Source organism: Lepisosteus platostomus, chromosome 11 (genome assembly GCF_059453375.1).
Source record: "Lepisosteus platostomus isolate fLepPlt1 chromosome 11, fLepPlt1.hap1, whole genome shotgun sequence".
Lineage (NCBI taxonomy): Eukaryota > Metazoa > Chordata > Actinopteri > Semionotiformes > Lepisosteidae > Lepisosteus > Lepisosteus platostomus.
The window spans coordinates 351,744-363,998 of NC_142621.1; the positions used below are offsets into that span (position 1 = coordinate 351,744).

General features: G+C 39.6%; 1 protein-coding gene across 1 annotated transcript; it reads right to left on the reverse strand.

Annotated features, from left to right (window-relative positions):
* Nucleotides 1-8,548: 8,548 nt before the first annotated feature.
* c11h1orf52 (chromosome 11 C1orf52 homolog) lies at nucleotides 8,549-12,172 on the reverse strand. Its single transcript, XM_088597656.1, has 3 exons — nucleotides 11,781-12,172; nucleotides 10,556-10,757; nucleotides 8,549-9,945 (listed from the first exon to the last, which is right to left on the reverse strand). Exons 1-3 carry the CDS (start codon nucleotides 12,057-12,059, stop codon nucleotides 9,794-9,796), a joined length of 633 nt encoding a protein of 210 aa, XP_088453782.1. The 5' UTR covers nucleotides 12,060-12,172; the 3' UTR covers nucleotides 8,549-9,793.
* Nucleotides 12,173-12,255: the final 83 nt, after the last annotated feature.

Genomic DNA, 12,255 nt, shown 5'->3' on the forward strand with positions numbered 1-12,255 from the left:
ACATTCCTTGTGCAATTTGCAGATGAAAATGAACTAGAAAACCAAGAGCACTATAAGAACACCAGAATGCAATTACCTTTCACCCCTGTTAGTCTTGATCAATATATTGATTTAATTAGTATAATTACTTACATAACCTCCTGTATTTAGGCCACTCAAACAGGGCCTGTTATATTCACTCTACTGACCTATGTGCCCATAGGTGAAATCTCATGGGTTCTAGTGTCATTTGTGGACTTTTTTGAGTGGAGTCTTTTTTAAACTGTTTATTTCCGGAGGGTGCTAGAAAATTAATAAATTAAATAGTTGTAATAAATACTAAGAACTGTACATTTCATAGGAGTTACAATGCTATAAAAACATTTTAAAATGTTCACCACCAAAAACATTACAGACTCAAAAAATATTAATTATGTTACATATTAAGTAAATTGCTTGGTATGGTTTGCTTTTTAAACCAAAGGTTGCAGAATATTTTATGTATCATTTTTCTTCCTTACTTAACTCCGTATACATTTTAGGCTTAATTCCCTTCCATAAAAACTAACACTTAGAGAGTAAGTGAAAAGTCCTACCTAATGAAGGGATTTATAGCGGTTGGAAAACTTTCACTGAAAGATACAAAAGAGCTGTATTTCCCAATCTACCTGAAACACCACCTGCCCCTCCCTCCCCCTCAACCGGCCTCACTGCGAATCACTGCCCAAAGACAAAAACAAGACAGCTTGTGGATGTCTGCGCTGACCTTTTATCTAAACAGGATCTTCACGGATCTTCACACAAGGCTGCCTCTTTTCTTGGGCTCCAAGCCCATTGAGCCTTTTTCTATAATGCACTCACCCCTGGTCTGTCAGAAAGCAGAGATGAGTACAGTGGTAGACATCATTTAAAAAAAATAAACACATATCAGGAAGAGGAAGGCCCATATAATTTCTAATCCCTGTTCCAAACATTATCAACATATTCTCCAATTAATGGTGCAGAACCTTTGAATTTAAAAATATCTTTTTACAGTTACATATGGAAGATAGTGTCTCTACTATCTGCTTTGCAGACATCACTTGTGTTTTTCTATGTGCAGAAACGCAGCGCTTCTTTTGGAACTGTCACCTCTAGCCATGTCAAAAATTAAATTGGAACAGTCAAGAGACTGAAGTAATTTTGTAATGGAGGCGAAAATAAATAATACTTTTTTCAGCAGTACAACAGTGAAGGAACAGGAAAAATTAATGAACTGGCTTCATTACTAGTGTTCTTTTAAATGTACTTAAGGAGACAAGATATGTCATTCATAAGCTGTTAACAAAACTCTCCCAGCCGTCACTCTACACAGGGGTAAGACCCATTGACTGCATAATTACTAAAGCGCCCAACCATACAAAAGTGTGGGAAATCCGAACCAGGTAATTATAGACCAATAATAGACCAGGTAATTATAGATTATAGAACCAAATTAATTATAATCTGTATGAGAATAGTGGACAGTCATTATCGAATTAGAAAAGCCAGTTCTCTCTTCACTATGTTACAGTTCTATGAATAAGCAACTGCAGTAATGGATGCAAACAGCAAACAAAACAGCATATTTAGATTTTCACAATCCATTGAAAGTGTATATGAAAATGCTCTGCTTAATGGATAGAAAACAGCACAGATAGAGGTGACTGCTCAGATTGCCGTGATGCAATCAGGGTATTGCTGGTATCAGTGTTCAGACCAGACTTGCCAATTTATATCAGTGATCTAGTTTCAGGTGTTGTTAGTAAGAGTGAGTCTGGTTCGTCGTGATTAGTGAACACGGTAAGAAGTGGCAAAGAAAATTCAAAAGAGTTTAAACAGAATTCAAGATGGTAGATGCCATTTAACAAGCAGCACGTGTGTAGAGTGTTACATGCAGGCAGGAGAAACTTAAGGTACAGAGATGTTAAGGAAAGCCCCAAGCTTAATGAAACTGCCTGTAAAAATATTTAGATGTCTATGTCAACACCGCATGTGTAAACTTGAGGTTTAGGCAATAAAAAGCAGAAAATTAGGATATATAGTTATACAAATCCATCCATGTTATAACAAAATAGGACAATGTAGCAGTAAGAAATTGCTTTAGAATATTGTATACAATTTTATTCACCATATTACATAAAAAACGTTGCTACTTAGCTGACCTGTCGAAGCTGATACACTTACTTCATTCAAATGGCTGGATGAGATTTTTTATGTAACCTTTCATTCATCATGTTCTTAGAAAAAACTGATTGTTATATACATTCATGTTTACTTGTTTTCCTTTTAGGATTGAGGATTACACAAAGCCAAGGAATGTTATTATCAGTAATTAACAGGTGAAGCTGATATTTTTTATAGCTGACCTTTCTCTGCTCAAGAGCTGTCTGAGTGTTGCATGAGGTGGCTGGTGGAATCAACAGGGCTGATTAACCAAACTGTTTACACTTCCCAGCTTGAGCTTCTCCTCCTTCCCTTCTACATGCAGCAACTGGCTGCTGTGGACCCAGCTCTTTTCGCCAGACCTGCTCCTGCATTGCACCTCAGTGTTTTGTGCTCATTAAGAATTGCAGAATGGGTACAATGACTGTACTGATTGAATGGATTATCACATGTGCTTCAAAAAAAGAAATAGATAAGCATCAGTTATTTCTCTGGAGCCATGTAGACATGACGCCTGTGCATGCCTGGGTGGCAGATTAGTCTCTGTCTGGGCATCTATTTACAGGTCAAAGCCTGCAGGCCTTGAAAAGCAAGGAGAGCACACAGCCTCACGCACACAGCTTGGTCTTTCCCATTCGTCCTGCTGGTGCTGCAGCAGAGCTGCCTCATCCCGCAGGTCAGGCCCCAGAACACATCCTGGGCAGACCTGCGTCCAAGTGAGAACACTCTGTCAGCCTGTACACACACGTCTTCTTCTGCTAGTGGTGAATTCATGCCTTTTCACTCAGGGCTTGTGCAGCTGTTACAGTTGCTCCACAGACCAAGTCAAACCAGCAACCTTCCTTCTCCAGCTGTTTAAATAAAGCTTATTGTGCAGCACAGACCCCCAAAAAAACAGAAGGGACAATGTAATACTAACATTTGCTCCAGTGTCCATCTGGTCAGCAATAAGAAATTAGCTTGTCTTGGGGGTCTTATAGTCCTCTGACTACAGTATATCATGGGATGACAGGCATCTCTCAGTACCTTTTATTTATCACTGTGGTGGCAGATTCACTGAAATGTGGTGAAATAAGCTACACAGCAAGTGCTGGCAACAGTCTCAGAGCAAGTGGTGCTGCAGCTGAAGGTATGCTTAACCAGCACAGGCTTACAGGAGTTTTATTATCACCAGAGTCTCCATATCAGGAGCACAGACATCGAAAACGCAAGCTGCAAACTTGATGGCGGTAATACATCTGCCCTCTAAGGAAAACATCTCTCTTAAAATCATGTAAAGTAATACATATGAGCTTATTGTTACTTCCAGAATAATACAATTCTTCATTATTTACCAACATTAAATAAAATGAGCCCAGAAAAAAAAACTATATCTTGAGAACTTACTATATGTTTTATGTGGAGCCATGCGCAACTCAGTGTGCCAAAACCAGGAACATGCTGTTCTGCCTGAATCCTGTCCATAACTGCACTGCTTTGTAAGTGATGTTCATGTAACTGTGCTTTAGTCCTCAGCTCAAGGGGCTCTGTAAGGCTGATGTAAGAGGGAGCAGGTTTTCACAACACTCGCCATTTGCTTCCTTCTTTGTGAAGCTGAAGGAATAACATCTGCTTTCCTGGCTCCTATTCAAACAGCCCATGGTGCTCAGCCTTTGGCCTTTGCCCTCAGCTGGGTCCTATTGTTCGCTGACCTCTGAGAGCCAGGAGCCTTTTCACCAGCCTTGCACTCGTGTCCATACCACACTCCCCCCAAAACACACACTGGAGAAAACTTTCGGGCTCCTATATATCTCTCCTTATTTTCTCAAGTCAGGCTTGTTTTCAAAAGAGTGAAGGTCTATTCCCAAGTATTTTTAAAACTTGAACCACAAGTGAGCTGCAATGGAGTTTTGAAACACATTTTCATAACTTTATATTGTTTTTTTTAAATTAATGCAGCCTGATGTCTTTTGTTGTTCTCTAAGGGTCATTTGTTCTTTTTTTTAGAGTTAATTCCTTCAGTGTTGCCTAGTGAAATACATTCCAAATCATGTCCTGATAAAATCCACCAACGTATTAGTCTTAACAAATTCCATTTTTCATAGTCTCAGGAACAACTAAAGGAACAGACTTTCATTCATCATTTCTGGAACCAAACATGCAGAACAGATTTTCTTTTTAAATAATTATTTTAACGTTTCCTCCATTCCTAAAACTAAAGTTCAATAATATCTCAGTGCAAATGCTAAAACATTAATCATTGCCAAGGTTTATTAAAAGTTTTATTAAAATGTCCTGAAATTCAAAGGTTGCTTAATCATATTTAAAATTAAACAGCAAGACGAAACTGGAAAATGTTACAGTGCTGACTTCACTCAATGAGTTAGCAATTTTTTTAAATAAAAAAAACATTGAAAATGTCTACTTTTGGAATAGCGACTATGGGGACCTGCTGTCGTGGAGAACTCCTGACTTTAATCAAACAAAAGCTACTCTGACTAAAACCCGACTAAACTCTGTAGACTTTATCTATTTAACCTGATAACAAACCACAACATGCAAACAAGTGTAACAAGAAAGCCATTCTTTCTTGTGGCCACGACCACCTTCTTCTCAGCAGGGTCCAGCCCACTGTAGCAAACAAACAATTTTCATACTAAGCAAAATCTCCAATCCACACAATTAACACTCAGTTATTGAACTGCCATAGAATCCCTTTGTCCGTCTCCACACAGGTCACTAGCGGCCGTCTCACTGTAAGTGCACCCCTACCCTGGGAAGGATCCCACAGTAGTATTCTTCAGGCTCGACTGGAAGAAAGCCAAGAAAGCTAACGCAGCAATAGCTAGATCTACAACTAAGCATCTGTAAAGCCCTTTCATTGTCACGTCACTAGCGTTCCCTGCACATCTCTGCTATATCTCTCTCAGACAGTGCTATTGTGTTCTAAAAATGAGGAATTAAATTTTTTTTTTTCGTTATGTGATCCTTAAGTAAAGTACTGTAGATCTTTGTCTGGTATGCTACCTGAAAAGGCTCACCCCCACCAAAAACACTCTCTGCACTTATCAGACATGGGCGATGGGCCACAGGGAGCAGGGAAGAATGCCTCCATTAAGCCCACCGAGACAAACGCTGCTCTCCAGGGTCTGATTCTGTTTGGAGTCTTCTGCCCAGTGGCTCAACTGCTCCAGCCACTTTAGCTCCCAAAGCCTGAAGCTGATCCATATTACAGCCATTAGGCTGAAGGCAAGGGCTCAGGCTTCAGGACTCCAGGACAGTTTGTTTTACCTGGAGCCAAGACAGACGAGCTTATCACTGGAGAGATCAGACTCTGTGTCTCAGCAGTTGACTTCTGAGTTCATTTGCTTTGCTCACATGGTCTCGTGGTTCCAATACAAATCACACAAGTGTCTGTTTTAAAAAAAAAGAGACTTGAGCATTTTTCTTTAAAGTAGACTATGAATGTGTAAAATGGAAATGTTACCTAAAATAAAAATACAATTTGTAATAGAACATTAGTATATTTAGACTTCTTTTGGATTTTTTTTATCAGCAAAATTTGTAAAGTCAGACCAGTATCTAAAGTGGTTAAAGAACAAGGGTAGGGTTGGAGGCTGGAATAAGTCTGTGATTCGCCATCATGTATTTGCCTGTTTGCTAATCAGTAATCGTTGTCTTGTGAAGTGTAAGGGGAACTAAGTTTACTCTGTGTCACATGCATACACGGAAAGTATTAGCAATATGTACAGTTTTCAAAGGCCCAAAGTCTCTGCTTTGTTTCTTTTTCATTTCCAAAGCCTGATTGCCTTGCTTATATTTCCTATGCACTCATCATGCCCTGGGTAATCATGTCTTGATTTAAAAACATATGAGATGGTGCTGACATAAGAAAGGTACTAATACTTTTGTGACAGTCGGTTCTTAAACATCTCAGTTTTTAGTGGGACAGGGTTACTTTTGGAAATTCTTCCAGAATTGTTTAAATGTTTGTAACATCTGTTTCACACAGTAACAATTCCAGCTGTTGGCTTGTAAAAAACATCTCCCTTCACATTAGGGAGCTGTCTGCAGGTGAAGACCCTCAGCAGTGGTGTCCCCAGTGACCGCACTCGTGCCTGACGTGTAACAGCGCCTTGTGTTTCTAAAGAAAGGCCAGCAGACACTCCAGACCTCAGCTTTTGTTAAGGAATAGTTTCCTCACACTAACAGATAACACATACTTGAAACTGAAGTCTCTTTCTGCAAATCCTGCTTCAGTGTGTTAGCATCCTTCACTGGACATACTTTTAAGACAAAAAGCATTTTAAAAATAGCCCAGAATGACATTTCTAATACATTCATATATAAAGTACAAGTATTCTAATACTAACCCAGATGTAATTTCTATTTAAAACAATACATTTGTACATTTTAATTTTAAAATCTAAATTTTAAATTGTAATATACATATGTACCATACTCAGCAAGTAAGGAATTTCAATACTCTAAAGGTTTCTGAAAAATATTTTCATCTAATTTTGAAAACCAACATCAAGTAACATTTATGTTTGTTATTTCCGTGCACTGAAATTTTTCTTTTGTCAGTTTTATGGTGTTTTTATTTAATAAATACTATCAGTACATCTAGCATCTGTATGTAGATTAAACCACATGCAGGCACCATTTGGAAAGCCGATCCAGGGAGAAAGACTACACTACATTTACCTGTGCATAAATTCAGATAAAAATCAGTTTCTGTTCTTATGCTGGTTCAGTTAAGCATTTCAGACATGGCCAGGCAGATACCACAAAGAGGAATTTTATCAAATGCATATTTACCTGTATTCCAGTTGGAATGATGATGACAGATAGGTATTCCTTTGATTAGGAAACAGTTACAGCTAAGAATCATTCTGTAACTTTCATGTACTGCTGCCATCTAACCTCTTTTAACAGCATATGGAAAATCAGGTCTGCAGGTATGAAAGACTCATTTTTTTAAGTGCATAACAGCGTCAGATCTTTTCAGCCATCATTTTTGAAAACATACTTAAATTTACAGTAAATCTAGACATACAGTATTGTGAAATTAAACCATATATATAAAATATAGTAAAATATTTAAAGAGCAGGGACAGAAGTTACTACACAAAAACAACGTTAAATTGAAGTTGGTTTAATTAAGCAAATGTGAAGTTTTGTTGAAAAGCAGCCACAGGACTGATAAGTGAGGAGTGAGAAAAGGCAGTGGCATTGCAAGATGTCAGGCTGCTGGAAGGAGAAGCTGAAGATTATGCTGTGTGGCATGGTGTAGGGATAAGCTTATATAATCTTCCTTAACATGCAAGCAAAAACAGCCTAGAACAGCCAAGGGATGTTCTGACACACTCCGCTAACTCAGTGAATACCCAATACAGCACTGCGGAATTATGGAGGCAAACCCTTCCATCATGACACTGTATCAGTTCAACTACACCTACAGTCAATTTTCACTCAGTTCCTGTAACAGTAAGACAGCCCAGAGCCTCCCCACTCTGCCAGGTCACTCACTGAATGAACAGCTCTTGGCCTTTACAGACATGTGAACATTGACAACAGTCATCTGTCACCCCTGAATCATCACACAGTAGACGTTCCTCTCTACTGGACTGGAAAACTAAACCTTTCTGCATGAACTGCACTGTTGTTATCCGATGTCTGTTATGGAACTTGATCTCTGAAAACAGTTTTCAAATGGGCTGAGCTAATTGCAGTTGATTATGTCAGAGTATTTTGCAAACAGAAATACTTCATAACATTTCAGTTAAACTCTGTTAAGATAATAGTGATAAATATTCCCTACAAACAAAAGTCTAAATGTCATGCATTTATATGTACGGGAAAATTGAATTGAGAATATAACTAATTCTAGTGACAGATTTTTGTATATAGGTGAGGGACATGATGAGACAGACTCTAGAGAATGGAATATATTTAAACTGTTTTCCAAATAGCTTTCTGAAACCTTTGAGCCTCCAACACCATCTCGATTATTGTACTATCTTAACTGTACTGTAAATGTCATTTATAAAATAATCAGGACTTACTGTGTTCATCTCAGAAAGAAGTGTTACAAGTGTCAGATTTGTGTGCAAAAGCATAGAAATTCTGCTATTCATACTTCCTCCATCCAAACACATACTGATGAGTAAATTGACTTCTGGGAAATTGGCCCTGGTATGAGTGCACGTGTGTGTGTCTGTGCACTGTGATGGACTGGGGTCCTGTTCAGGGTGTTGCTTGTCAGGATAGGTTTCAGCTCCTTCTCAATCCTGGATTGGACAAAAGCTTAGAAAACAAGTGGATGAGTAGAAAACATGAAGGTCAGGGAATTTGGCTCCACTCAGAGAAAGCAGGAGGTAATGTATTTAGAGGAACTAGTGTGTAATATTGAGAATATTTATTTACTTTTGCTATGACATATGTTTGCATTTGGAGGCCATTTTTTCCACAGTTCCTTATCCTAAGTAGGTAGAGCCACTCTGGCACCCATTGTTATTTAATTTGCTAGAGGGGTTTAAGATCTATTGACATTGGCTTCACAGCTGAGGCAATCTGATCAGATAAGCAGCCCCAAATTTAGTGGAGACAACATATGTTTGGGAACTTACAAGACAGGAATCTCCCATATCCTGTCTGCGAAACAAATGTGGTCAAAACAGTTTAATAGACTGCAAAACGCAATAATATTAATTATTTTATGAATTACTTACTTTGAAATCTTCCTTATGTTCTTACAGAACCATGTAAAACATTCAGGTTTTGCTTTAGGAAAAAGTTCAACATTTCTCACCAATCTTAACATTTGTTATGTTTTCCAGCTGAGAGAAAGGTACACTCTATGTTTATTTTTATTTCATCACTAATTTGAAAATGATTACTAGGACTGTGTAGTTTCAGATTAAGAACCCTAACCAATATCGCCACCTAATGGAATTTCCACAAACAACAGATTTGACATCGTTAAAAATTATTCAAATGTGTATACATACAGTGGTTAACATCCATATCTATTGAATCTCATTTTTAACTGCCTTTTTTAAAAAAAGTGCAAAGCCATTAAATTAATACAACTTGGATTTCCATAATGAACTGAATTTACCTCTCACATTTTGCAAGTGATGCTTCAAAGGAAATGTGCTATTACAATTACACTCATGCACAAATACTCTCTGTTAACCTGCTGTGTGCACTCAGGTGATCCTTGCTTGTGGGTGCCTGGCTACAGGGGGATTTGCCCAAGACCCAGCGATTTATACAACACAGTACATGACTGTGCACAAACTAATCCTGGATTCAAATTACAATTATGATCAATAAATGTTCTACACACACAGTTACCAACCTGTTTATTACAAATAAAAATTATAAAAGACATCACACGTGTCTTTACTTTTGTACTTCTTACTTCTCAAAACAATGTCCACAAAAGCAGAAAGCAGATTTCCTTATGTTAACTGCATCACCACAGTGCCAGTGAGTAAATCCTAAGAACCTAGAGAGCAGTAGTTCGGCTCCAGCACAGGGACAGTCCCCCATCCTGTATCCCACAGAAACGGGGGCAGTCCCCCATCCTGTATCCTGCAGCACAGGGACAGTCCCCTGTCCCGCAATCCCGTGGACAAAGGCACTATGACTGGAAGCTCTGCCGGAGAATCCTCTTCTCCTCCTCCACAAAGCTCTTCTCCGAGCTGGCCTGTCCCACCTCACGCTTCCTCTTCTCCTTCTGCTGGAAGCTCTCCACCTTCCGCTTTTTAGCGGACGGACTGTGCTTGTCCTCATCTGTATTGACAGGGAGCTGCAGCGTCAATATCGGTACTTATTGATCTAACAACCGACATCTGCCCACAACCCCTTTGACATAAACACTTGAACTCTCCTCTGCAACTCATCCTGCAAACCCTGCAGTGGAGCGGATGAGAATGCCCAGTCTCCAACTGCACCTTTAATAAGGAGATCACAATGTCCTCTTAGCGGCTCAAAACAAACCATATCCGTGGCATAAGGCAACACTGTGTTCTTGAAAACTCACCACTGCAATAGTTTTGCTTAATATGTAACCGTCTTGAATTATCGAACAGGCTGGATGAGCCACATGTTCTTTTAGTGCTCTCATTTATACCCTTTCTTATGTCCCCTGAAAGCTGCACACACCTAAGAGAAGATCTGAAAAGGACAAGCACTCTGAATGTACACAGTGACTAAACTAGATGACTCCACAACAGAACAGGAGATTGGTTCTGTATATAGAGCATTTTTATTAAGAGCCTTACAACGTTAACCCAGATCTTTTGGTACGCCGTTTCTTCTGTAGAATCACGTTTCACCCAATCGCATGACCATGAGCTGAGCAAATTCCCATTGCAAACTGGACAGCGTCGCTGTGACTCACCGGAATCGGTCAGCTCCTCGTCTTCGGGCAAGAAGTGCACGCGCGCTCCCGCCGGCTGGGGGGCGTCGTCCCCGTTGTCCTCATACATATTGGACCATTTTACTGCCATGTCCCGGCCAGGGGGGGCGCTCTTCTCCTGCGTGGCATAAGACTGCGGTGGAGGTACGGCGTTGGTCTTCCACGGTTTAAATTCCTTTGCTGGCTGTGATAAAAGGAAGAGGAGTGGGAGATTTGAAAACAAGAACAAACTATTTTTTAAATAGTTCAACTAAGATTTTTTGTTTGTTTGGGCAGGTTTCCACACTATAAACAACGCCTTAGTGGAAGTAACACTAACAGAGAAACAAACTTGACGAACTTTATTCATAATATTTTAAATACTTGCTGACTTGAGACGTCGTTAATACGTCTCTTGTCCTGTTCAACATTCAGCGTTTGGTTTCCGAGTGATGCAGAACAGTTACCGAGGAAAATGGCAGTTCTGTAAAAACTGCACAGGTGATCGCTAATATATAACTGCACAAAGGAATGGATTCATACAGCAAGCTCTTCATACAACGCTTTTTATTATTATTTTTAATTTTCATTGTAGCACCTGTACATTTTGTGAATCCGATATAGAAAAAACTGAACACGTTTTTTCTCATGTCATCGTAACAGCTTTTGGGCACTATCTGTTCTGGTTAAATAAGAGTAATAATTGTATAAATTAACATTTAAGGACATTGTTCTTGGTGTTCTGAATAAAAATAAAGACGTTCGTAAAATGTTATTTTAATTTTGGCAAAATTTCACATAAATGTCGAGTGTGTAAAACCTCTACGTGCTTCAGATAATTTACGGATTCATTTAAGCTGTACTCAGATTCTTTAAGAGTTTATAAAAACACCATAAGAAAACTGGTTTAAAAATCCTATGCGATACCTAAGGTAATCTTCGTGCTTTAGATAATATTTCAACCGGTCTGTTGCCTCATTCATTTGATGTTGTCTTTGCATTGTTATGGTGTAGTATCTGCATGTATATGTCCTTGATTGTTATTTTCTTCTTTCTACAATAATAAAAAGACCATGCTTTTGATGTGAAGCATTAATATTCCCCACGGTGACTGGTTGTGAACGCCTGATGTGATTTATTATCAATGGGGAAATCCGATGGCCAACACTACCGGAAACCCCGAGTTGTAAAAATGGATCAACAGCTGGTCACTCCTTTGCGGACTTACTTCTTCCGGTGCTTTCACGGTCCGGCTTTCCCAGTCGATTTGCTTATTGAGCGGATTGTACAGGAACGACGGCTTAGAAATGGATCTAAATAGATCATCAGGTTTGGGCAAAGCCACCGCCCCGCCGACAGCTCGTGTATCCCCCTGCTGAGGCGCACTTCGCTGGCGTGTCCGGCCGGCAGCCTGGGCTCCCTGTTCACAATCGGATTCGCTGTCGGACTCCGAGCTGCTGCCGTAAGCTGCAAAGAAACTGAGCGGGTCTTGACTCTTCTCGGTCATCCTGAAAACGACGCGGACAAAGACTGAATTTTATAGCTCAGCTGTTCTGCACCCACACAGCCCCATCTTACATTACAGTAGCGTGATGCGGAACGAAAACAGGAAGTCGTCCACAGGCGGCCGGATCTTCGGGATGGTGCGCGCGTAGGGACAAACAGCCTTTTGAGGAGGTGTGCGATGGATACACGATTTGAAC

Bases quoted from the DNA above. Each gene is read 5' to 3' on its own strand.
- c11h1orf52 (XM_088597656.1), bottom strand. From the start codon at position 12,059: ATGACCGAGAAGAGTCAAGACCCGCTCAGTTTCTTTGCAGCTTACGGC. The intron at 10,758-11,780 runs GTAAGTCCGCAA...CTTTTATCACAG, and splicing joins CCGTGAAAGCACCGGAAGAA to CCAGCAAAGGAATTTAAACC. The intron at 9,946-10,555 runs GTGAGTCACAGC...CTGTCAATACAG, and splicing joins CGAGGAGCTGACCGATTCCG to ATGAGGACAAGCACAGTCCG.